The 27,582-nt window shown below is 36.9% G+C and overlaps 1 protein-coding gene and 1 non-coding gene across 3 annotated transcripts; one reads left to right on the top strand and one right to left on the bottom strand.

The window, feature by feature from the left end:
* Nucleotides 1–27,548, top strand: LOC117290669 (general transcription factor IIH subunit 3-like). Of its 2 annotated transcripts, XM_033772189.1 has the most exons (13): nt 1–138; nt 3,208–3,290; nt 4,564–4,670; nt 12,730–12,866; nt 13,956–14,015; nt 17,697–17,726; nt 20,356–20,384; nt 21,120–21,194; nt 21,926–21,979; nt 22,622–22,690; nt 24,721–24,856; nt 26,141–26,177; nt 26,877–27,548. In XM_033772189.1, exons 2-13 carry the CDS (start codon nt 3,210–3,212, stop codon nt 26,950–26,952), a joined length of 891 nt encoding a protein of 296 aa, XP_033628080.1. In that variant the 5' UTR covers nt 1–138; nt 3,208–3,209; the 3' UTR covers nt 26,953–27,548. The 2 variants fall into 2 exon arrangements, with proteins under 2 accessions (XP_033628080.1, XP_033628081.1); XM_033772190.1 differs by lacking the exons at nt 13,956–14,015; nt 17,697–17,726.
* On the bottom strand, nt 25,415–25,487 carry Trnan-auu. The gene has a single exon. It is a non-coding gene; the product is annotated as a tRNA-Asn (tRNA).
* Nucleotides 27,549–27,582: the final 34 nt, after the last annotated feature.

The raw sequence follows: 27,582 nt of genomic DNA, 5'->3' as shown, positions 1-27,582 counted from the left end.
CGGCAAGTGTGGGGTAGTACGGTAGACGGAAAAGGAGATAGGCTAGGTTCTAAAACACGGTTGACGTTTGTTCAATGGCTGGAGAACCAAGGGTTATTGGATGAGATACTTTTGATTAGAAACCCAGGATTAACTGAGGTAAATTTTCCTTACTCTTTAGGGTGTCTTCATTATGCTTTTAGCAGAGTATTATTATTTTAGGACCTCGATCAAAATCGGGAGAATGATATTGATAATGGGCGCAATCTTATAAAATGGCAGAGTTTTACAATTCGCGCGGTGTGTCATTTGTTTACAGCGCAAACTGTGTTGCCCAACATTATGTTTACAATTTGCGCAAGATAGCTCGGGCGCCAACTTTGAACACCGGGCGAGCTTTGTCGAAACAAAATAAAAACTGGGCCTTTAACCTTGATTCAAATACATTTAATAGGTGAAGAAGACTGTCACATACAACAAGGAGGGAGATTGTTCCATTGGAGCAGCATACACAAATGCTCCATTACCTTGTCAGGGTAGCCCTAGCTAGCCAACCTTAAAAAGATGGCGGCGCCCGAGAATAGTCACGTTAAATGTAATTTTTGTACACGTTTTTTTGGACCAATTTTCAAATCAATCACATCTGGACAAAGTCATCATTTAGTACCCCCTGTTAGTGTTATGTGTTATAGTAATTCCACAGATGTAAGGAATAAAATGAGGTATGTACTATGTTGGAGTAGTATAGGACTTTTTTAAATGGGAGAAATTTGCAATCAAACTACCTCGCATTTTGCGTCTTTGAAAACTTAGCGTTTAAGACATGTATCGAAGGTGGGCTGTAATGGTGACAGTGATGAGACCAATGTTAAAAGCGGAGCCATTACAGCTCAACAAGGTGGGCTAATTATTACCTAGCCCTAGCCCACCTTGTTGAGCTGTTAATAATGGCTCCGCTTTTAACATCGGTCTCATCACTGTCAACATTACAGCGACAGTGATGAGACCGATAGTAAAAGCAGAGCCATTAACAGCTCAACAAGGTGGGCTAGCCCTAACCCACCTTGTTGAGTTGTTAACTTAAAGGAACACGTTGCCTTGGATCGGTCGAGTTGGTCTTTGAAAAGGTCTATGTAACCGTTTGTTATAAAGTCGGTATGGTTAGAAAGATGTTGTAAAAGTAGAATACAATGATCTACACAAATATGCCTCGAAATTGCGTGGTTTTCGTTTTACCTTGTCGCCAAACACGGTCGACCATTTATAGGGGTCAAAAATTTGACTCCCATAAATGGCCGACCGTGTTAGTTCGAGACGTAAAATGAAAATTGTGCAATTTTGAGTGATACTTGTGTGGATCATTATATTCTACATTTAAAACATCTTTCTAACCATATGCATTCCATGACAAATGGTTTCAAATGCTTTTCATAGACCAACTCGTTCGATCCAAGGCAACGTGTTCCTTTAATGGCTCTCTTCCGATCTCATCACTCACACACAGTCACAGTCAGACAGTTGTCATTATTAGCATAGCCCTTGATTTTCTTGATGGGTGAGACAACAACGCATGGTCGTGCGAACTCCTGAGATGGTTAGTTATTTCAGAGAGTGATTTCAAGGTGATGTCGATGAGCTCCTGTTGAATGTACATTGGTGCTAATGAATGGCTTTATATTAAGTTAGTTAATAAAAAGAACATTTAATACTACTCTTTGCTTTGGTCCATGCTTTTGTCAGGCTTCATCATGCTGAGAATAAAAACCTTTCACAGAATGGTTAAGTCTGACTCGTCGGGGCTCGGCAGTTCGTCGATCCACCGTAGTGGTACCTGCAGGTACAGTGCAGCGCTGGTTACCAAAACATAAAGCGATGATCATATTTATTTAGAAGTCAAAAACGTGCAATGCGACAGAAAAACAAAAGTAAGTACCGAGTAGTATGACATTCCTCAGAAGTCTCCGAACTTCTAAGAGGAACTGTATAGGAAGATGTTATTCATTGATTAAAACTCAACAAAAAGGCAATGCAAGCATTGTGAGGAGAAAGTTTGGTTGTGTTACGAGGAAACTGACCGTAAAATGTTCACCTATCAACAACAGTTTTGAAAACAGATAGCTTTAAAGCCATTGGACACTCTGTGAACAGAGCAAAAATTAAAAGTCTACAGATTTTATACAAATAACTCACAGTACAGGGTTTACAGAAGGGAATGGTGAAAGACTTCCCTTGTAATATTATTCCATGAATAGCTTTACTTTTTGAGAAAACATTTAAACAGTTATCACTTGATATCGAGAATAACTGATTTATTTTGAATACATGTCATGACACGGCGAAACGTGCGGAAACAAGGATGGGTTTTCCCATTACTTTCTCCTGACTCCGATGACATATTGAGACTAAATTTTCACAGGTTGGTTTGTTATTTTTATAAAATTGTGATACACGAAGTGTGGGCCTTTGGACAATACTATTTACCACTAAATGTAAGACCCCTATAAGGCGCTAGGGGAGCCTTACATGTAAACATGTAGTTTTTAGAAGTAACAGTGACCTATTTCTAGAAATTATAAATAAAGGCTCATTGTGTGTGAGGAGCATTTTAAAACTAGTTTCAAGATAGAAGCACCTCCATGATAGAAGTTACTGTGACTATGGAAGAATGAAAATAGTTTCGCAAGGCTACTGTGTTTTGTAATGTTTGTCAAAATATCTTATTATAATGTTAATAAAACTAATTCTTAGTGAATTTTCACATCACTGTCTCAGAATCATTATTTAGTGCACATAAACAATTACAATACAAGTTACTCTTACTAAAGAGGGATAAACACCTCTGGCGTGACGTTGTGCATGGAATCTCACTTGCGATTTGTTCAATTGATGATAAACTTTCTGTTAAAAAAACTAATTTGGCAATTCATTTGAGAAACAGTATGCATATCGTTATTGTGGGAGTGTTGGCTCTGAAAAGAGCAGTAGCCTATACTCTGCTCCTCTTCAGGAGAAGATGAGCAGAGTAGTACAGATTATGCTGTTCAAAACAGTGAGATCAAACCGGCTCTTTTCAGAATCAAAGCCATCACTCTCAGTCCCCCAGAAAAAAAATTTAATACATGGTTGTACCCGCAAGTTTACTAAGTATTTATAATTAAATAACTTTTATTCGAGTTTGATTCTACAAGCTTTGTGTATAAAATATTTCCAATTGTTGACTTTCTTTAGACATGGAATGTAGTCTTGTGGTGGTGGTGGTTGATGTTAACCCAGTGTGGTGGGGACTTCAAAATGGTGCAAATGATAAAGGGGTAAGTACATGTAGTGTCAGACACGACATGTACATGGCAGAGCCTTTGTTTCCCAGTATTGAGTCGATGAAGTGTGTACATGGGGTTAACTTATACTATCCAATTATTGTTGAAGATTATTATTGTTGAAAACTACGTGGCATAGCCTATGATTTGATTTAATTTTGCCCAGTATAAAGTCAATTGAAGTGTAGAGTTAGCTGTTATTAAAGTCACCTGGAAATATAATTTTGTTCTTCTTCAAACATTAGAGTATATGTTTCTGAACAATAAAATAATGTTTTGAGTAATTGTTTTCAACGATTTATATGTTTAAAATTTTTAATAAAGTTGTGTGGGGGTGACTCCGCCTACCCCTTTTGTGACGTCAATCGAGGCAGACTTTGCCTAGTTCGAACATCGAACACTCGTACGTGCAAGTACATTCAAGTCCAAGTCGTGAGTTTGTACGTTTCAAAAAAGATTTTGTCTTGCATTTTTCCGGCAATGTCGACCAGGTGTATTGCTGCTGGATGCAGCAAAACAAATACAGATGGGGTCGGTTTGCAAATTAAGTGGTCCGGTCCGATGTCTTTTCTAGCGCTGTGCAGCAAGCACTCCGAGCCAACGTGCTTCGAGAATCTGGAATACACTACACATTTTGACATAAAGAGAAAAGTTCTTTTCTAAAACATGACACCATCCCAACAATTTTTCCAGCTAGTGGGAAGTCGAAGAAGGTATCTGAAAGACGTAATGAACCTAAAAGAGTACTTGCCTAATGTGAACAAAATCTTGTGCCAAGCGTCACTATCTTGTGTTGGCACTGCATGCGATTCATCGCGCCTCGATTGACATCACTAACAGTGCCCTCTCGGGTCGGGCCTATTTTCAAGTTTGTAATTACCATGGAAACTAATTTTTTTTAAACCTTAGTTAATTGTTTATTCATATTCCACTCATCAAAACACATATTTTAGTGACAAAAGCTTTATTTTGACAAAATACCACTTGCAGGTGACTTTAAATTTATTTCAAAATAACTCAAGATTGTAAAATACTGACCAGTTTGGGATTCCACCATTGCAATGCTTAATTGTGCAAAACTCAGTTCTTATTCTTACTCTTTTCTAGTCTGCCAAATGGCTTCCCCACGTCTTACCCAGGTACTAGTTAGTTAGTCTTGACAAGTCCCTGTGTCTGTATCCTTGGCTTATGAAGTAATAAAGCCCTGTTTATCAAGGTTTTGTATATTTGTTAATTCTCTTAGCTGTTTCTCTATGTTTGTTTGCAGCTGACATTGTTTGAGTGTATGGATCATGTACTGGCTTTTATCAACTCTCATGTAATGATGAATCAAAACAACAAAGTTGCTGTTATAGCAAGTCACACAAATGAGAGGTATGATGCTCAAATACATGTATGCTGTGTTTTTCTATTATAAACAGTTGCTTAGCACCATCTTTTATGATCTTTGAGATTTAACAGCAGGGTAATATGCAATATTCAAGTTTTCATGGTTGTGTTTTTAATGACTTGCCTTCACATTAAGTTACTTCACATCCAGAATTTCTTTTTAATTGCTTCTTGGCTTTTTACTCCCAATCTTGTCCTGCCTTTCCTTTGATCACCCTTAATGTATCATTCCCCTTTTTTTCTCCTTTTTGACAAATGATATGTTTAAAGTGCATTTTTAAGTCTATTTCATAAATTGCTTTGTGTATGTTGTAATTTTCAAATGATTTTTTGTTATTGATTTATTGTAAAATTTGACACAATTCAACCTTCTTTTGTGATTTCTTTTTGAGTATTTTTAACGATAAATAAATCATTTTTTCTATCTATCTTACACTACAGCCTTGTAGCCGTTGGAACAAGTTTGATCAGTATTACTAGAATATTCCCATTTCACTATGTCATAAGCTATTAAGCGTCAGTTCAGGTAAATAATTGACATAGTTGCTCACGGTCAAAAAATGAATTTTTTTTATACTTTGTGGGTGGAAGGGCCTTGGGGTGCAAGTAAACAAAATTGCATTTTCAATTCTATATATAGCCCGTTGCCATGGTTACGGCTCATTTTGTTTTTTGGCCATTTTAGGCCGATTTTGGGGTCTGAAAAACTGGTTTTTAGCTCATATTTACAACTCCACCCCGCCAAAATGCAAAACTGTTTCAAAAAACCTTTTATATCACTACAAAGTATCATCCTTGGCCTTCCTTGAGAAAAAAAATTATTGCTTTAAATATCACCCTTGTGCTATTTTTGCATCATGCATTACAGTATGTTTTTGGAACTTGCAAAATCGACATTTTTACCCTATTTTTGGACCCAAAAATGTCAATTTGCCAGGGGTCTCAGAAAATTTTCCTTTCGGCTGTGATTAGGGCCAACATTGGTCTTTCCATATCTGGTGTCAAAAACTTGGGCAACTGTATCCTGTTGTGACAGTACTGCCTCAAAACTAGACTTTTTTTCCAAAAAACGTGAAAAATGCCTTTTTAAGGGTCTTTTCACATAATATCGACATACGTGTCCATGGTAAAAAAAAAAGGAATATTTTTCTTATACTTTGTGGATGGTAGGGACTTGGGGTCCAAATAAACAGCATTTACATTTCAAATCATAATATAACACCTTGCCATGGTAACAGTTCATTTGTGTTTACAGGTTTAGGCCACTTTAGGCCGATTTTGGGGTCTGAACAACTTTTTTTTTTAGTTAATATTTACAACTCCACCCCACCAAAAAAACAAAAATATTTCATAAAACCTTTTACATCACTACAAAGTATCATCCTTGGCTTTACTTGAGACAAAAAATATTGCTATAAATTTTACCCTTGTGCTATTTTTAGAACGTGCATTAGAATATGTTTTTTTGAACTTGCAAAATCAACATTTTTACCATATTTTTTGCCCTCAAAATTTCATTTTTTCAGGGGTCTCAGAATATTTTCCTTTCGGGTTTGATCAGGGCCAAAATTTGTCTTTTTATTTCTGGTAAGAAAAACTTGGGCAAGTATATCCTGATGTTAACAGTACTGTCTCCAAAATAGACTTTTTCCCCCAAGTAGAACAATGCATTTTGAATTGTTTTTACTTCATATTGAATTTATAACATTAAAAAGTAATAATTCTATCAATCTTGCAGCTTTTCCTAAGCACTCTTTCGGCTTAGTGGATTACCCAACATTGATCAGGAACTGTTGATGACCTTAATTTTAGAATTTGCCCGGCCCAGCCCCAATCATATTTCTTGACATTGCATAAAACAATGTTTTGTGAATAGCGCCTCTTTTTTTGAAAGTGTTCCCTTTCGGTTGTTATTGGTATTTTTATGTCTTCTGGGTAGAAACACTGTGTTTATTGTATCTTGTTGTGACTGATCATGCCTTAAGTATAGTAATTTTTCCAAAAACAATGCATGCTTGTTAAAAATCTGGCACTGTTTCCATGCCCTTTGGGTAATGAAGTTTTTATTTAAACATAATGGTATCCAACCAAACCATAACCAATGCTTTGCCGCTGAGAGTTCTTGATTTGGCTACTTTACCTATTGTACAGGTATGATTCCCATTGCAAGTAGAGTGCGATGAGCATTCTTTACAAGTTGTCTTTAATACAGGGCCTACTCTCCTTGGTCCCTGCCTGCTACCAAATGTAAAACTTTTCATAGAGATAGAGATCATAAACAATCAAGTTTCTGTGCTTGAGGCAGATGGTTTGGAGCATCCAATCATGTCCAACACAAATGTGGGAAATTAAAAAGCCCGCTTAAAAGTGTTGGAAAAGTTTGCCAAGATCTTATTAAAAACAATGATACTAACGATTTGCAAGATGAGCGTAAGAGATCATTTAAAAGGAACACGTTGCCTGGGATCGGTCAAGTTGGTCTTTGAAATGCGTTTGTAACCGTTTGTTATAAAATGCATGGTTAGAAAGATGTTTTTGAGTGATACTAATTTTGTGTGGATCATTATATTCTACTTTTAAAATATCTTTCTAATCATATGCATTTTGTAATAAAGTTTACAAATGCTTTTCAAAGACCAACTCGACCGATCCAAGGCAACGTGTTCCTTTAATGAAACAACATTGAAAGAAGTTGTAAATACTTGCACCTGCTCAACATAAATAAGTAAGATGCATTTGCAGTGACAAAAGTTTATTCAGGCTAGTTTGATTATTTTTTCCATTCACTATCTTACTAGTTCATAATTATTATATATGTCTCTGAGAACGATCAACAAAAAACATTGTCAAACATTACCTGCTGAATTGTTTATCACGTTAAATAAACCAACTCTTTTATTGTTTGCAACAGTACAATTGAAAGGAACCCCACCATGGATGGGGGAACTTACAGAAGGCCAAAGCAGGTGAATGGCCATTTAGATACTTTGGACACAGTACTTGCTCACTTTTAGAGCCTCTTTGTTCTGATAGGGATGAAAATGTTTAGTTTGGTAGCGGGCAGGGGACCAAGAAGACTGTTATAAGGCCATGTATAGACAAGAATAGTAAAGAATGCTCATCGCACTACTTCTCTTCTTGCAATGTGAATCATACCTGTACAACTAGGTAAAGTAGTCATGACAAAACAAGAACTCTCAGTGGCAAAGCATGGTTATAAACTTTTTATGTTACTTAAAGAGCATGGAAACAGTGCAATATTTTTTTTGACAAGCATGCTCGTTTTTGTTTTTTATCAATTCAAACTAAGGGATAACTTCAAAATGCATTTTTATTGTTTTTGGAAAAATTACCATGTTTGAGGCAGAAGTACAACAGGATACAATAAACGAAAGTGTTTCTCCCCAGCAGACATGCAAACCATAATGATAGCCCAATCACAACCAAAAGGGAAATATTCTGAGAACCAATAAACAATTAAGACAATACAAACTTTCTTTATGTGCAAGGGGAATTAAAAAATGTGACTTTCAAAAAAGAGGCGCTGTTCACAAAACTTTGTTTTTTTTATGCAATGTCAAGAAATATGATTGGGCCGAGTCGGGGCGGGGCAAATTCTAAGATTTAGGTCATCAACAAGTCCTGATCAATGTTTGGTAATGCACTAAGCCTACAGAGTGCTTATGAAAAGCTGCCAGATTGATGGAATTATTTCTAACTTCTTCATGTTATAAATTCAAAATGAAGCAAATATTTCAAAATGCATTTCTCTATGTTTTCGGGGAAAAGGGTTTATTTTTGAGACAGTTCTGTTACATCAGGATACAATTGCCCGAGTTTTTCTTACCAGAAATAAAAAGAAAAATTGTGGCCCTGATCAAAACCGAAAGGAAAATATTCTGAGACCCCTGAAAAAATGAAATTTTGAGGGCAAAAAATATGGTAAAAATGTTGATTTTGCAAGTTCAAAAAAACATATTCTAATGCACGTTCTAAAAATAGCACAAGGGTAAAATTTATAGCAATATTTTGTTGTCTCAAGTAAAGCCAAGGATTATACTTTGTAGTGATGTAAAGGGTTTTATGAAATATTTCTGTTTTTTGGTGGGGTGGAGTTGTAAATATTAACTAAAAAAAAAAGTGTTTCAGACCCCAAAATCGGCCTAAAGTGGCCTAAACACAAATGAACTGTTACCATGGCAACGTATTATATTATGATTTGAAATGTAAATGCTGTTTATTTGGACCCCAAGTCCCTACCATCCACAAAGTATAAGAAAAATATTCCCTTTTTTTTTTACCATGGACACGTATGTCGATATTATGTGAAAAGACCCTTAAAAAGGCATTTTTCACGTCTTTTCGAAAAATGTCTAGTTTTGAGGCAGTACTGTCACAACAGGATACAATTGCCCAAGTTTTTGACACCAGATATGGAAAGACCAATGTTGGCCCTAATCACAGCCGAAAGGAACATTTTCTGAGACCCCTGGCAAGTTGACATTTTCGGGTCCAAAAATAGGGTAAAAATGTCGATTTTGCAAGTTCTAAAAACATACTGTAATGCATGATGCAAAAATAGCACAAGGGTGATATTTAAAGCAATAATTTTTTTTACTCAAGGAAGGCCAAGGATGATACTTTGTAGTGATATAAAAGGTTTTTTGAAATAATTTTGCATTTTGGCGGGGTGGAGTTGTAAATATGAGCTAAAAACCAGTTTTTCAGACCCCAAAATCGGCATAAAATGGCCAAAAAAACAAAATGAGCCGTAACCATGGCAACGGGCTATATATAGAATTGAAAATGCAATTTTGTTTACTTGCACCCCAAGGCCCTTCCACACACAAAGTATAAAAAAAAAATCATTTTTTGACCGTGAGCAACTATGTCAATTATTTACCTGAGCTGACTCTTAATAGAGAAAGAGATTAATAGCAGCTATGGGAGCCTTTATTCTACCTAGGAACACCCAGCAGACTGTATAATGGTCATTTCCAAGCCAAAGTGGACATGACTCAAAAAAATCAAATTGTGCCTACATGTTTCTTAACACTTTCTTATTATTCCAAACACATGCCCGGATCAACTTCAAAATTTTTTTTAGGATTTGTTTGGATAATGTATTTTTCTGTGGGAAAACTTTAAAAACTTAGATTTTTTTCAAATGGGCCCAAAGTTTTCAGCATAAGCAGTTTTCAATAAAAGTCATTACATTTTATATCCATGAACTATGGTGTACAAGAGATGCTCATCAAATTTTAACCATTACCCTCCATTTTTCATTTCATCGCTTACCTTCAGATACTTTAGATATAGTGTAGCGCGAGGTACCGAAACATAATTTTTTTTTATTTTACTACAAAATGGTGGCACTTTAATTGATGCCAATTAAAATATCTATCTTTTACCATTGGTGCCTCAAGTATTTATAAGAGATTGAACTGTCAAGCATTATCTACCACATAATAATGATCCGTTAAAAACTGTAGCACGAGTTACCGATGTAGCACGAGTTACCGCAATTCACTTTACCCTAAACCAGCAGGAGGATTCAGTTAGTTTTACCAAGTATTACTTGGCAACAACTGTGAGCCCTCTTCTGCATATAATGATGTGCATAAATGCAATATTAAAGCCTGTGGTCTATGGTAGGCTGTGGCAGGCATGTGAAAAAAACCTTTTGGTTGTTTATAGAGGGAAAAGTGAAATCATACATGTAGCAGTGTGCCATCAAAATCACAGAAAATTGGTTTGATGGTATCCAATGCATACAAAGACAACAAATAGGACCAGAATACACTAAAAAAATAACAATATTGGAAAAAGCTTCATAGCTTTTGCCATTTTTGAATCTTGTCGAGTGAGAATCATTGAAAGGCATGCTTTAAAAAAGAAATATGAGGTGTCTTGGCAGCTCCTGATAGAAAGAGCGGGGTCAACCAAAAAGAACAGACCCATGTACTAAGTGGGTTTTTTTGGGGGGGGGGGGGGGGGTGGTGGTTAGGCAGGGTAGGTAGGAGGGAGGGTGTGAAAAGAAGGAGAGTGCATAGGCACTGTTGTTCCCCAAGATTGTATCAGTACAAAGGAAGTTCCTAAACTACTGAAGAACTAAACACTGAGATTTGTGATGGTCGATGGTTTGTCAATTGTGGTTGAATATGAAGCCTTAAGAAGGAGACAATTAAATCCTGGTGAAGTTGTGCAAATTGGGCAAAATTTCTGTACAGAGTTGCTGTTGTTCACAGAGCTGGATACTCATTTTACTGAAAGTGGCCTAAGAAAGGATGATTTAAAACATTCTGAAAAATCAAAAGAATAAAAGTGTGAAAGAACGTTAAAACCGTGGTCCGAACTTTACAAGATTATTGTATAGATTTAGGCTACTTGATATTGTAAGAACTTTTCTTTCATATGCCAAAATCAGCTGTTGCAAGTTAAAATTCAACCATGGAGCACTTGCTCCATGATTCAACTGATCAAAAATGCAAACTATGGATACATGTATTTCACACTTCTTTGTGATGTCACTGTCACATGTACATTTTGTACGTTTTGTACAAACGCACTGTTTTTGTGTTATAAATTGTTTATTTTTACTTAAAAAAGCTATATTTGATCATTTTACAAGTTGCTGAGGAATTCTGTTTAAGAAACGCTGATATTTTGTGAAACAATAGTATTTCGTTAATGTCCGGACAAACTGTAGCACGAGTTACTGTAGCACGAGTTACCATGTTTTTTGCATGTCACTGGAAATTAAGAAGAGCACATCTTTCTAAGGTACATGTATACCATACCAAACTTGGACATAGTAGTTACTTATCATAATCAATTAGACTTGATTGGTTTTTGTTTTAGGACACGATCAAAATAAGAATGAGTAATTTTTTAGCATGTCCTCTGCTCGTAGCACGAGTTACCGATATTCAGAGCGGTCCCATGCATACAACAATGAATTTTTTACTTGTCAAATTACTATGAGGATCTAGCCTTAGATGTCGGCTTTCCAAATACAAAACATTAAGATTCACATCAAATATGTTTAATAACTGGAGCCTGAAATATGAAAAAGGACATGATAAAGTGTAGCACGAGTTACTGTGGAATTGCCCATATGTGCGCATTACAAGTCTTAATGGTTGCATGGGTGGCATGGTTGGCGTGTGCGTAAAGCGCTCGCCTCTCACCAAGGTGACCCCGGTTCGATTCCCGGACGGGGCCATATGTGAGTTGAGTTGTGCGTTGGTTCTCTGCTGTGCCACGAGGGTTTTCCAGAAGATCCGGTTTTCCTCCCTCGGGAAAAATCAAACACTTTCTATCTTGGCTGTGCTCCGTGGTCATAATGGGTTGATGTGGCTGGCAGCCAAAGGCGCCTTTGCATGCCTGCTTCTCGAACACGTTGTACATGTAGCCGCGTCCTTCGCAATTCAGCTCTTAGCTGCGAGTAAGGATGATTAGCCCCCCAAATTTTTATTATTATTATTATTATATTTATATCGAAATCCCACATTCTCACAACGAGTTTTACAAACTCTCCAGGGCTCAAATTTGAAAAGAAGATCGACAAGACCAAAGGACCTGTTGCTTAAAATATTTAGTGGCCCATTATTTAACAAGACAGGAACAGTTTAACATGCTTACTGTTTTTATTTGAACAAGCGCTACGACATACAAAGTATGAGAGAAGATTTATCTTGTTCTTGTTTACATACTTCATTACTCTATAGCAAATGCTTATATCAATCGGACTCAAACTCAACATTTGAATATAACTTGTATTTGTTAAAGAATTATTACACAGTGTGCTTTTATGATTGAATAGAAAAACACAATTCTGCTGGCCCACGCCAGTTATGCGTTAATACTGAGGCCGACACTAAAACTGCTGTCCTCGGGCATGTGTTCTAGTGTAAAGTTTTAGGCCTGCTCTCATATCTTCCAAGAATAGATTTCTGAGATGTTTTTAGTGTCAACCCATGTTTAAGTACTCCATTGTGCAAACCTTCAAATCTTACTGACCTGTCTTACTTTTTTGTCTTAGTCGCTTTCTTTATCCTGGAAGAGAGGCTGATGTTAAAGCAGATGATGGAGGAAGAGAAGTGCGAGATGGGAAATATGAACACTTTGCTAATATCAACGACACAGTGCAAGAGGAAATAAGAAAGCTCATTGTAGAAAGTAAGCTGAAGTCCAATGTTTGAGATTGTTTTGTTTCTTCCAAGTTTGATGAAAATAAACCATCTTTGATGACCTTTGTTAGCACCACAAATCTAGACTCATTGCTGTTTGGCCGATAAAATTTTCAAACTATCTGAATATGAAAGTCTTACAGTGTGTACATAATCAAGTTACTAATAAATAAATAATGCTTTTTGAGATCAGATTTATAATGTGTGTATATCCTGCAAAACTGTACCTTTAAGGTAATATAACCTCACAAATGATGACATCATAATAACATCAATATGTTGGCTGTCTGACGGTCATCAAGTGTATCAATTTTGAAGCAATTACAAAAATCTCACATCTTCTCAAAGTGCATTTTGACCTTAGAGGGCGCTCTTGTGAATTATGACGTCATTGGAATATTTTATTTTTAGACCCTGGTCGTACATTGATATCGCTAAAAGCAACTTCATTACTTTTGCCACTTTTAAATTACCAGGGGACTTCTGGATTCGACCCTAATTGTAAGTAGAGGTCATGAGGTTACGCACACTGAATAAAATAAACCCTTAATTAATCCCTTCCCAATCTTGCAAACGGAGTCCTATAGTCTCTTGTGGCTAATTTGATCAACATTTTCAAATAGTTAAAATATAAATCTTTAAGAAGAAGTCACAGGATGTCATTATGACATCCCTCTTTTAAGAACACTATTGCACCAATGCTTTTCATTGCTTAAAGTTTCATTACAAAATTAATGCTTGATTGGGAACAATGTAAACATTGCTTAGAACGCACACGTGTTATTTGAATGACTTCCAGAACTCTCAAACAGACAAATAAAAAAACAAATCAAAACAAAAAACTATTACAAAAGCAAGAGCTGTTTCGCTGCACTTTGCTTCGAAGCAGTTGATTACTTAAATGGTTTAAAAAAATTACTTGTAATTTTAGCCTAACTGCCACTGGTGTTAATTTCATATATTACATTAAATTTCGTTTTTGAATTCTTAGCAAAAATGTCCCACCACTGTCAATGGAAACGAGATTGAAAGCATAATAACTATTTGGACCAATCTTTCTTTCATAATTTCTTTGCAGATCCTACTGTAGGGCATACAGATACATTGCTTGCTGGTTCTCTTGCAATGGGACTTTGTTGTATCCTTTCAGTCTTAAATATTTTATATCATGCTTAATATACCTCATGTATAGAATCCTCAAAAAAGAGAGATCTGATTGGTTAAATATGGAGTCATGGAAATAGCTATGCCCCCTTTTTCTATCAAGATGACGTCATTGTGACTATGTCCGGGGTATAGTCAATTGACTATGCCTGCCCTGGAAATAACGCAACTATGATATGTATAATGTACGACTAGCGTTTCGTGTCACGGCAAAACTTTATTTTGCAACCAACCTTTCACCGTAGTCAGTGTTGTTGAATAGAAGAATCTTTATTCGGTATATAAAAGATATATTGACTGCTTAATAATCAGGGCACAGTTAAGATTATAGGCCCTCGGTGATGTCAAAACCATGGCTATGCCCTCGGCTTCGCTTCGCTTATTGTTATATGTGTAGTGTTACACAGAGTATATATTGATAAGCAAGTTTGATTCTGCAAAGTATTTTTTATCATGCTTTTTGGTATGTGTACGTTACACAGATTATATTGATCAGCGAGTATGTTTCTGCAAAGTATTCTATATCTTGCTATATGGTATGTGTACTGTTACACAGAGTATATTGATCAGTGAGCATGATTCTGCAAAGTATTCTATATCTTGCTTACTGTTACACAGAGTATATATTGATCAGCGAGTACGATTCTACAAAGTATTCTATATCTTGCTATTTGGTATGTGAACTGTTACACAGAGCATATTGATCAGCGAGTACGATTCTGCAAAGTATTTTATATCTTGCTTACTGTTACACAGAGTATATATTGATCAGCGAGTACGATTCTACAAAGTATTCTATATCTTGCTATTTGGTATGTGAACTGTTACACAGAGCATATTGATCAGCGAGTACGATTCTACAAAGTATTCTATATCTTGCTTTATGGTATGTGTACTGTTACACAGAGTATAATTGATCAGCGAGTATGATTCTGCGAAGTATTCTATATCGTGCTTTATGGTATGTGTACTGTTACACAGAGTATATTGATCAGCCAGTATGATTCTGCAATGTATTCTATATCTTGCTATATGGTATGTGAACTATTAATTTTGGTTTTTACCCATACACCGATGTGTGTTAACACTGTATACTCAGTACATTCCCGAGTCCTGTGAAAAAATATCACGGGCATGTTACTGAGTATACAGTGCTAACACACATCGGTGTATGGGTAAAAACCAAAATTAATATTCTTTATCCCCGATGCAAATTTAACATCTATTATAGGTATGTGAACTGTTACACAGAGTATATTGATCAGCGAGTATGATTCTGCAAAGTATTCTATATCTTGCATTATGGTACTTGAACTGTTACACAGAGTATATTGATTAGCGAGTATGATTCTGCAAAGTATTCTATATCTTGCTTTATGGTATGTGTACTGTTACACAGAGCATATTGATCAGCGAGTACGATTCTGCAAAGTATTCTATATCTTGCTTTATGGTATGTGTACTGTTACACAGAGTATATTGATCAGCAAGTACGATTCTGCAAAGTATTCTAAATCTTGCTATATGGTATGTGTACTGTTACACAGAGCATATTGATCAGCGAGTATGATTCTGCAATGTTTTCTATATCTTGCATTATGGTATGTGAACTGTTACACAGAGTATATTGATCAGCGAGTACGATTCTACAAAGTATTTTCTATCATGCTTTATGGTATGTGTACTGTTACACAGAGTATATTGATCAGCGAGTACGATTCTACAAAGTATTTTCTATCATGCTTTATGGTATGTGTACTGTTACACAGAGTATATTGATCAGCGAGTACGATTCTGCAAAGTATTCTATATCTTGCTATATGGTATGTGTACTGTTACACAGAGCATATTGATCAGCCAGTATGTTTCTGCAATGTTTTCTATATCTTGCATTATGGTATGTGTACTGTTACACAGAGTATATTGATCAGCGAGTACGATTCTGCAAAGTATTCTATATCTTGCTTACTGTTACACAGAGTATATATTGATCAGCGAGTATGATTCTGCAATGTTTTCTATATCTTGCTATATGGTATGTGAACTGTTACACAGAGCATATTGATCAGCGAGTACAATTCTACAAAGTATTTTCTATCATGCTTTATGGTATGTGTACTGTTACACAGAGTATATTGATCAGCGAGTACGATTCTGCAAAGTATTCTATATCTTGCTATATGGTATGTGTACTGTTACACAGAGCATATTGATCAGCCAGTATGTTTCTGCAATGTTTTCTATATCTTGCATTATGGTACTTGAACTGTTACACAGAGTATATTGATCAGCGAGTATGATTCTACAAAGGATTCTACATCTTGCTATATGGTATGTGTAGTGTTACACAGAGTATATTGATCAGCGAGTATGATTCTACAAAGTATTCTATATCTTGCTTTATGGTATGTGTACTGTTACACAGAGCATATTGATCAGCGAGTATGATTCTACAAAGTATTTTCTATTATGCTTTATGGTATGTGTACTGTTACACAGAGTATATTGATCAGCGAGTACGATTCTGCAAAGTATTCTATATCTTGCTATATGGTATGTGAACTGTTACACAGAGCATATTGATCAGCGAGTATGATTCTGCGAAGTATTTTATATCTTGCTTTATGGTATGTGTAGGCCTACTGTTACACAGAGTATATTGATCAGCGAGTATGATTCTACAAAGTATTCTATATCTTGCTTTATGGTATGTGTACTGTTACACAGAGTATAATTGATCAGCGAGTATGATTCTGCGAAGTATTCTATATCTTGCTTTATGGTATGTGTACTGTTACACAGAGTATATTGATCAGCCAGTATGATTCTACAAAGTATTCTATATCTTGCTTTATGGTATGTGTACTGTTACACAGAGTATATTGATCAGCGAGTATGATTCTACAAAGTATTCTATATCTTGCTTTATGGTATGTGTACTGTTACACAGAGTATAATTGATCAGCCAGTATGATTCTGCAAAGTATTCTATATCTTGCTATATGGAATGTGTACTGTTACACAGAGTATATTGATCAGCCAGTATGATTCTGCAATGTATTCTATATCTTGCTTTATGGTATGTGTACTGTTACACAAAGTATATTGATCAGCGAGTACGATTCTGCAAAGTATTCTACATCTTGGTACATGTATATGGTATGTGTACTGTTACACAGAGCATATTGATCAGCGAGTACGATTGTACAAAGTATTCTATATCTTGCTTTATGGTATGTGTACTGTTACACAGAGCATATTGATCAGCGAGTATGATTCTGCAAAGTATTTTATATCTTGCTTTATGGTATGTGAACTGTTACACAGAGTATATTGATCAGCGTGTACGTTTCTACAAAGTATTCTACATCTTGCTATATGGTATGTGTACTGTTACACAGAGCATATTGATCAGCGAGTACGATTCTACAAAGTATTCTATATCTTGCTTTATGGTATGTGTACTGTTACACAGAGCATATTGATCAGCGAGTACGATTCTACAAAGTATTCTATATCTTGCTTTATGGTATGTGTACTGTTACACAGAGTATAGTCATCAGTGAGCATGATTATGTAGTGTTAATATTGTTTTTCTTTCTACTATTGACTTATCTTGCAATGAAAAGTTCTTTGACTTGTTTATGTTTCTCAGATATCCACAGAGTTCAAAAAGCATGCCAAGGTAGGCTCAAGTATAGTAGCTACATGTAAGCATGCCGATGTAGGCTTAAGTATAGTAGATAAGCATGCCAAGGTAGGCTCAAGTATAGTAGCTACATAAGCATGCCAAGGTAGGCGTAAGTATAGTAGATAAGCATGCCAAGGTAGGCTCAAGTATAGTAGCCAAGCATGCCAAGGTAGGTTCAAGTATAGTAGCTAAGCTCTATAAATTAAATCCACAGATTTCAAAAAGCGTGCAGGCTCAAGTATAGTAGCTAAGCATGCCAAGGTGGGCTCAAGTATTAAAGCTCAACATGTCAAGGTAGGCTCAAGTAAAGTAGCTAAGCATGGCAAGGTAGAGTCAAGTATAGTAGCTAAGCTCTATAAAATGATATCCACAGAATTAAAAAAGCACGCCAAGGTAGGCTCAAGTATAGTAGCTAAGCATGCCAATGTGGGCTCAAGTATAGTAGCTCAGCATGTCAAGGTAGGCTCAAGTATAGTAGCTAAGCATGCCAAGGCAGGCTCAAGTAAAGTAGCTAAGCATGCCAAGGTAGGCTCAAGTATAGTAGCTAAGCATGCCAAGGTAGGCTCAAGTATAGTCGCTAAGCATGACAAGTTAGGCTTAAGTATAGTCGCTAAGCATGCCAAGGTAGGCTCAAGTAAAGTAGCTAAGCATGCCAAGGTAGGCTCAAGTATAGTAGCCAAGCATGCCAAGGTAGGTTCAAGTATAGTAGCTAAGCTCTATAAATTAAATCCACAGATTTCAAAAAGCGTGCAGGCTCAAGTATAGTAGCTAAGCATGCCAAGGTGGGCTCAAGTATTAAAGCTCAACATGTCAAGGTAGGCTCAAGTAAAGTAGCTAAGCATGGCAAGGTAGAGTCAAGTATAGTAGCTAAGCTCTATAAAATGATATCCACAGAATTAAAAAAGCACGCCAAGGTAGGCTCAAGTATAGTAGCTAAGCATGCCAATGTGGGCTCAAGTATAGTAGCTAAGCATGCCAATGTGGGCTCAAGTATAGTAGCTCAGCATGTCAAGGTAGGCTCAAGTATAGTAGCTAAGCATGCCAAGGCAGGCTCAAGTAAAGTAGCTAAGCATGCCAAGGTAGGCTCAAGTATAGTAGCTAAGCATGCCAAGGTAGGCTCAAGTATAGTAGCTAAGCATGACAAGTTAGGCTTAAGTATAGTCGCTAAGCATGCCAAGGTAGGCTCAAGTAAAGTAGCTAAGCATGCCAAGGTAGGCTCAAGTATAGTAGCTAAGCATGCCAAGGTAGCCTCCAGTATAGTAGCTAAGCATGCCAAGGTAGGCTCAAGTATAGTAGCTTAGCATGCCATGGTAGGCTCAAGTATAGTAGCTAAGCATGCCAAGGTAGGCTCTAGTATAGTAGCTAAGCATGCCAAGGTAGGCTCAAGTATAGTCGCTAAGCATGCCAAGGTAGGCTCAAGTAAAGAAGCTAAGCATGCCAAGGTAGGCTCAAGTATAGTAGCTAAGCATGCCAAGGTAGGCTCAAGTATAGTAGCTAAGCATGCCAAGGTAGGCTCAAGTATAGTAGCTTAGCATGCCATGGTAGGCTCAAGTATAGTAGCTAAGCATGCCAAGGTAGGCTGAAGTATAGTAGCTAAGCATGCCAAGGTAGGCTCAAGTATAGAACCTAAGCATGCCAAGGTAGGCTGAAGTATAGTAGCTAAGCATGCCAAGGTAGCCTCCAGTATAGTCGCTAAGCATGCCAAGGTAGGCTCAAGTATAGAAGCTAAGCATGCCAAGGTAGGCTGAAGTATAGTAGTTAAGCATGCCAAGGTATGCTCAAGTATAGTCGCTAAGCATGCCAAGGTAGGCTCAAGTATAGAAGCTAAGCATGCCAAGGTAGGCTGAAGTATAGTAGCTAAGCATGCCAAGGTATGCTCAAGTATAGTAGCTTAGCTCTATAAAATGATGATTGTCTCAAGTCTGTTATAGGAAAACTTTATACATCAGCAGAGTGAGGGTTCCAGTCCAAGTCTTGACACTTCCATCCTTAAGCAGAATAATGAATTGTTACCGCATCGTTCTGTGGGTGGGAGTAAAGCTGTATGTCCTGTGTGTTGTGTAGTGCACATACAAGAACCCAGGGTTTGCCTGGTGTTTTCTAGTATGGTTGGCTGCAAATTACACTTCGCATCTAATGTAAATTGTTACATGGTGCTAGGTTGATTAACAGATCTGATAGTTATTTCAAACTTAGTTGCATATCTGGAACAAAAAACTAAAGAGTACTTAGAGATGCCTTCTGGTGTGATAAAGCACTAGGGATACATGTTAGAACTGCTTGTTGTTGTTAGAGATGCCTTCTGGTGTGATAAAGCACTAGGGATACATGTTAGAACTGCTTCTTGTTGTTAGAGATGCCTTCTGGTGTGATAAAGCACTAGGGATACATGTTAGAACTGCTTGTTGTTGTTAGAGATGCCTTCTGGTGTGATAAAGCACTAGGGATACATGTTAGAACTGCTTGTTGTTGTTAGTTTTCAAGATTGTTTCGGTATTTTCTGAGATAATCAACATTGTATGTGTGTGTTTTTTTTTTCTCTTTATTTTGGGTCTTTGTTTTTCATTGAAATTGTGATGAATTGATTATAACAATTTTATTTGTAATCTGTTTTATGTTTTAGCTGGACAGAAGATTAATTCAAGGCTATTGGTAAGTACATGTACCTCAGCACTGAAACAATTCCCATTTCAATAAGACAGTTTATAAGACATTGAGAATACTTTGGAGGGACACCTAGACAAAGGTACTAGAGAGCTTGTTATGTATGCTGGTAGTTTTAGAGCATTTAAATATATCATGCAACATATTCAGATCAATGTATAATTAGTGTGTAGTTTAACATTATACAGTTAGTATAAGGGAATCAGTTCATCAACATATTCAGATCAATGTATAATTAGTGTGTAGTTTAACATTATACAGTTAGTATAAGGGAATCAGTTCATCAGTACTTCTGAAGTAACAGAAAGTTTGTAAAACTAAAGGTTGTATTAAAGCCATTACACTTTCGGTACAGAACAAACAAAAAAAAGGTCACAGATTTACAAATAATGTATAGGGTTTACAGAAGGTAATGGTGAAAGACTTTTCTTGAAATATTGTTCCATGAAATGCTTTACTTTTTGAGAAAACATTAAAACAATATCAATTCTCGACAGCGCGAATTACGGATTTATTTTAAACACATGTCATGACACGGCGAAACGTGCGAAATAAGAGTGGGTTTCCCGTTATTTTCTCCCGACTACGATGACCGATTGAGCCTTAATTTTCACAGGTTTGTTATTTTATACATAAGTTGTGATACATGAAGTGTGGGACTTGGACACTACTGTTTACCGAAAGTGTATTATGGCTTTAATGTGGGTTCACAATTTGCTGCAGGTCATTAAAGCTGCCGATGACAATGCTTCTCAGTATATGAATCTAATGAATGTTATCTTCACCGCACAGAAACAGGTAATTATGTTTCTACTTATTTATTGTTTCCATGGTACTTCCAATTAACATGGCGGTACATTTGTTGTTCAAGTATAAATACAATTTTAAAGGTGAGTAATTAATTAAGGCTCTGTTTCTGAACTTGTTGCATTTCTTGCAACATTCTTACTTTTCACATTCTATTTATTATACTATTCCACTGATATAAGGAAAGTACCACTTTACATCATTTATTTTTCAATGTTTCAAAGTGATTATTTGTTTTATTTGTACACTGTTTCATGAAATGAATAAAGTCATTATTCTTAAACACAATCCTACACAGTGTAAAAGTTAACTTGAATATACTTGTAAGAAAAACAGCCTAACCTAAAGGCTAAATAATGATGTCACGCTACCAGCATATGACTCGATCTACGAGGAAAGGTTAAAACTGAAATTTAAATGCAATATTTTTTATTATCCAACCCATTTATTCTCTTACTGCTGTATTTTAAATCACTGTGGCATCAGATTATATGTACCACAGAAACAACAAATGTACTTATAAACTATCAATTCACAAGGGCACAACTTTACTGTGAAAGTAGCAGAACAAGCCACAGTAAAGTTAGTAATTCCTTGGTTAGCATGAACTTTGTGGAATTTGTATACTTCCAATAATTTGAATCAGGGGTGTTATTTCCCTAGTAATTTGTTGTGTGGAAAATATACCATTTTGCTCATCCTTCACTCTTCTTTTGTTTCAGAGCATTCCAGTTGATGCCTGCATTTTGGAGAAGGACTCGGGCTTATTACAACAGGTAAAAATTGCTGTCATTGAATAACCCAGTGGATTAAGGGTACAAAATGAGATAAATTAACTGGCGATAGAATACAATCCCTTTCTGATGGGTTTAGACCAATGTGCTATATTTAAGGGAACAAAATGAGCACTTTTTTAACAGGTATAAAAATCGATAACTCACTAATATAGCGGATTAAGGAAACAAAATGAGCTCTATTTACTCGAGTACTGTTTCCTTACTCCTCTTTCAGGCCTGTAACATAACCAATGGTGTAAACCTCCAGATACCTGAGATTAAGGAAACAAAATGAGCTCTCGTCACTGGAAGTACTGTTTCCTTACTCCTATTTCAGGCCTGTGACATAACCAATGGTGTATACCTCCAGATACCTCGGATTAAGGGAACAAAATGAGCTCTATTTACTCGAGTACTGTTTCTTTACTCCTATTTCAGGCCTGTGACATAACTAATGGTGTATACCTCCAGATACCTGAGATTAAGGGAACAAAATGAGCTATATTTACTGGAAGTACTGTTTCCTTATTCCTCTTTCAGGCCTGTGACATAACCAATGGTGTATACCTCCAGATACCTCAGATTAAGTGAACAAAATGAGCTCTATTCACTGGAAGTACTGTTTCCTTATTCTTCTTTCAGGCCTGTGACATAACCAATGGTGTATACCTCCAGATACCTCAGATTAATGGTCTTCTGCAATATCTGCTGGTGAGTTCAATTTAAAGGGAAAAAACACTTTCTTACTGTAGCACTACATTTATTGCCCTTTTTGCTGTTCAACAAAACACCTAAAGTTTATTGACTTTAGAAAAGATGATAGTTGTTAAGCCCATGTAACGTGGCATACCATTTCTGATTGTCCTTCAGTGGTATTGGGTACAGTGGCATAACCAGTGGGGTGGATGTGGTGTGAGGGTAGAGGGGTAGCAGAGGGTACTGTTTCTGATTGTCTTTCAGTGGTATTGGGTACAGTGGCATAACCAGTGGGGTGGATGGGGTGTGAGGGTAGAGGGGTAGCAGAGGGCACTGTTTCTGATTGTCTTTCAGTGGTATTGGGTACAGTGGCATAACCAGTGGGGTGGATGAGGTGTGAGGGTAGAGGGGTAGCAGTGGGTACTGTTTCTGATTGTCTTTCAGTGGTTATGGGTACAGTGGCATAACCAGTGGGGTGGATGAGGTGTGAGAGTAGAGGGGTAGCAGTGGGTACTGTTTCTGATTGTCTTTCAGTGGTTATGGGTACAATGGCATAACCAGTGGGGTGGATGAGGTGTGAGGGTAGAGGGGTAGCAGAGGGTACTGTTGCTTATGGTCCTTCAGTGGTTATGGGTACAAAGGCATAACCAGTGGGGTGGATGAGGTGTGAGGGTAGAGGGGTAGCAGAGGGTACTGTTTCTGACTGTCCTTCAGTGGTATTGGGTACAGTGGCATAACCAGTGGGGTTGATGTGGTGTGAGGGTAGAGGGGTAACAAAGGGTACTGTTTTTGATTGTCCTTCAGTGGTTATGGGTACAGTGGCATAACCAGTGGGGTGGATGAGGTGTGAGGGTAGAGGGGTAGCAGAGGGCACTGTTTCTGACTGTCCTTCAGTGGTTTTGGGTACAGTGGCATAACCAGTGGGGTGGATGAGGTGGGAGGGTAGAGGGGTAGCAAAGGGTACTGTTTCTGATTGTCCTTCAGTGGTTATAACCAGTATCATACATGTCATAACTACTTCAATTTAAGCTATTACAAAACTATTTGTTGTCCTAAAACTGCAATGATGTTTCAAATCTGATATGTCACTTGTTGGTCATTACTCAAAATAATTATTATCATAAAACCTTACTTGGTAACAAGTAATGGGGGAGAGGTTGATAGTATACAAATATTGACTGCTTCAAGTGCTATGGTTAAAACTATGACTCCCAAGGTGATCCCCAAAGCGTTCTATTTTCCCGAGGCGAAGGTGATCCCCGAAGCATTCTGTTTTCCCGAGGCGAAGCCGAGGGAAAATAAAACGCTCCGGGGATCACAGAGGGAGTCAAAGTTTTAACTATTGCACGAGTAAAAGCAGTCAATATTTATTTTATAACACCCCAAACATTTCTAAATACTGTACTATTAAGTTACAGACCTGATTGCTACAATCCACGGACGACCGGAATGTACAGATTGTGAAAACTTTTACTGTGCTGCATGTAGTGTCATGGAATCCGAAATGGTTACAGACTATTAATTTATCATCCTCAGACACGCAACGGACGTCTGGGTACTGCACGCTGTGGGATATTTTTTGGACTAGCACACGGCAAACCGATGCACTATCATAGGCAAACCGATGCACTATCACACGCCTGCCGTCTAGTAAAACTAAGACATATCATGTGACGCGCTCTAAACCAATGAAAAGGTAGAATATTGGTAAGGGGTGTTATAATATAAAACATTGTGAGAAACAGCTCCCTCTGAAGTGACACAGTTATCGAGAAATAGGTAATTTTCTATGAATTTGATTTTGAGACCTCAAGTTTAGAATTTGTTGTCTCTAAATCAAGCATCTCAAAGCACACAACTTCGTGTGACAAAGGTTTTTTTTTTTTTCATTGATATCTTGCAACTCCGACGACCATTCGAGCTCTAATTTTCACAGGTTTGTTATTTTATGCATATGTTGAGATACGCCAAGTGAGAAGACTGTTTTTTGACAATTATGAATAGTGTCCAGTGTCTTTAAAAATGAGTAATTTGTTTGATTATAGTGGGTATTCCTGCCTGATCCAAGCCTTCGAGAAACTCTTGTATTACCTCCATCTATTCATGTGGACTACAGAGCTGCCTGCTTCTGCCATCGTACACTCATAGATATTGGTTATGTCTGTTCAGTTTGCTTATCAAGTGAGTATTAAATTACATTAGGTTCATTAACTAGGTATGTGTTTATTCACTCTGCTGCATAAATGTTGGTGCGCTGTGACACTGGTGTCCCTGAGCAAGACACCAATCTATATTTGCTTCTCTCCACCCAGGGGTAAATGGTTACCTGTGAGGGAGGAAATGGTTGTTGTGATTGATTTAATATAAACCACAAGGGAAACTGACTGGGTAAATTTGTAAATGATTTTTGAGGTTAAACAAAGAATTGACTAGAGTGGGATTCGAACCAACGACCTCCGGATTAACGTGCCGGCGCACTACCAACTGAGCTATCTAGCACTATATTGGTGGTGTCCCTATTTTGTCAATATCTTTGTTCGGGGGTGCCAGTCAGAAGCCATACAACCGTTAACTGCCGTGTAGCCAGGGATCACACCCAAATTACGATACAACCTGGGAAGCGGCAGCTAGGGGATCACCTTAAGGGGATGCGACTTTTTGTTTCAGATATCAATATAAACCACAAGGGAAACTGACTGGGTAAATTTGTAAATGATTTTTGGGGGTTGAACAAAGAATTGACTAGAGTGGGATTCGAACCAACGACCTCTGGATTAATGTGCCGGCGCTCTACCAACTGAGCTATCTAGCCCTATATTGGCGGTGTCCCTATTTTGTCAATATCTTTGTTCGGGGGTGCCAGTCAGAAGCCATACAACTGTTAACTGCCGTGTAGCCAGGGATCACACCCAAATTACGATACAACCTGGGAAGCGGCAGCTAGGGGATCACCTTAAGGGGATGCGACTTTTTGTTTCAGATATCAATATAAACCACAAGGGAAACTGACTGGGTAAATTTGTAAATGATTTTTGAACCAACGACCTCCGGATTAACGTGCCGGCGCTCTACCAACTGAGCTATCTAGCCCTATATTGGCGGTGTCCCTATTTTGTCAAGGTCGTTGGTTCGAATCTCACTCTAGTCAATTCTTTGTTCAACCCCCCCCCCCAAAAAAAAGTGATTGATTTAACTTACAAGTGCATGTTTGTTGCAAGTGCATGATCGTTTAAGGAATTAAAAACCGGGTGTGAAAACCGTGGTATAAACACAAATTATTATCATGATTATTATTTATTATTTATTTTTAAACATACACTGAACATCTAATCAAAACCTCCCATTATTATGTGCATAATTTCTTTAGGTGAAAGAAACATTTTTATATATCTTTTAGACTGTTTGTTATGTTAATAATTTTGCTGAAGTACATGTCACTTTGATTTAATTCTATTTTCTTTACAGTTTTCTGTACGTACAGTCCCATCTGTTCCACTTGCCAGTAAGTGTATTTTAGGGAAAATAATCAAATTAACTTGGTGTTGGATCAAACTTTATCGTATTGAATAAAAAATAAAAAAATAAAAATACCAAATAAGAAAACATACAAAAAGGGGAATTAAGGGTAAAAGAAAACCTTTCGTTGGTGTTTTTAAACGATTTTGGTATTTTTTGTAATACAAAACACAATGTTCACAGATTTACATTAAATTTACACCGTTTGAAGATAATGACAGAAGAAAACGTACCTTTAAATATTAGTTGCTGAGGTGCTGTAGTTTTTGAGTAATGAGTAAAACACTGTAATGAAAATACGCTTGTACATGCTAAAATAATTTTCGTCTCATGATCACTGAGACAAAATTATTTTCATGACATTGATTTACTCATTAAAAAAAATATACAGCACCTCAGCAAAACAACCTGCAAGTAATATTTTCAGGAAAGCTTCCCTCCATCAATATCTTCAAACTGTGTAAGTTTAATTTAAATCTGTGGACATTGTGGGTTTTTTTTCCTACAAAGAGTACATAGACCCTTTTAACAAATATTTACATTTTTCTATTAATATTTTGTGTCACTTATAAAGGTATAATGACCCATGTTTTTGGGAAGGGGATTTCATTTTCCCCCTTCTTACATACAAAAACCATCATTAATAATGTGGTTTCCAATGACACGGTTTTACATTTCTTTACAGCACTGCTTTTAAGTTGAAGACTGCTCCTGTATTAAGAGCAAAGAAGAAGAAGAAAACATCTCTGCCAGCCACCTGATTGCTTCAACAAATAAACAACTGCAATGCACAGGCTTAGTATGTTTGATCCCCCCCCCCTGCTTACTCTTGAAATGTTGCACATTTAGGAAAACACAACAGTTGTACCTTTGTTACTTTCAGACCACCCAACAGACCAATAGTTTAAATTGCTCTATTCAGTGAGTGATGATGCAAATTATGACAAAGTGTTAATTTCCCTGAGTTATACTACTTAGTTCAATGTGAAAAATATTCAGACCTACCAACAGACCAATAGTTTAAAATGCTCTATTCAGTGAGTGATGATGCAAATTATGACAAAGTGTTAATTTCCCTGAGTTATACTACTTAGTTCAATGTGAAAAATATTATACCATTCTAAAAAATATTTATCTTAACAAGAAACAATCTGCAATTTCTGTCAACTGGGTTTTGCTGTCTAAAATGATAGGTATTAATTTAACAACAAACTAACAACCATGTATAAAACTGTCGCATGAGCCTATTATCACAATACCTATGTGTGATCTCAACTGTTTATTAAACAGCCAATAAAGGATGATCTCAATGTGTATAGATGTTACAGTTTTCTAACAGCTGCAGTCCATCCAGGAAACATAAAAAATATAACGAGTCTCTTACCTCACAT

Source organism: Asterias rubens, chromosome 5 (genome assembly GCF_902459465.1).
Source record: "Asterias rubens chromosome 5, eAstRub1.3, whole genome shotgun sequence".
Taxonomy (NCBI): Eukaryota; Metazoa; Echinodermata; class Asteroidea; order Forcipulatida; family Asteriidae; genus Asterias; species Asterias rubens.
The sequence above is the reverse complement of the archived record's forward strand: the minus strand, read 5'-3'. Positions and strand labels throughout refer to the sequence as shown.

What these genes read in the sequence shown, in the direction of transcription:
- LOC117290669 (XM_033772189.1), top strand. Translation starts at nt 3,210, where the DNA reads ATGGAATGTAGTCTTGTGGTGGTGGTGGTTGATGTTAACCCAGTGTGG. An exon ending in AGTTCAAAAAGCATGCCAAG is followed by an intron (nt 17,727 to 20,355) that starts GTAGGCTCAAGT and finishes TTTATGTTTTAG; the next exon opens with CTGGACAGAAGATTAATTCA. An exon ending in GTCTTCTGCAATATCTGCTG is followed by an intron (nt 22,691 to 24,720) that starts GTGAGTTCAATT and finishes GTTTGATTATAG; the next exon opens with TGGGTATTCCTGCCTGATCC.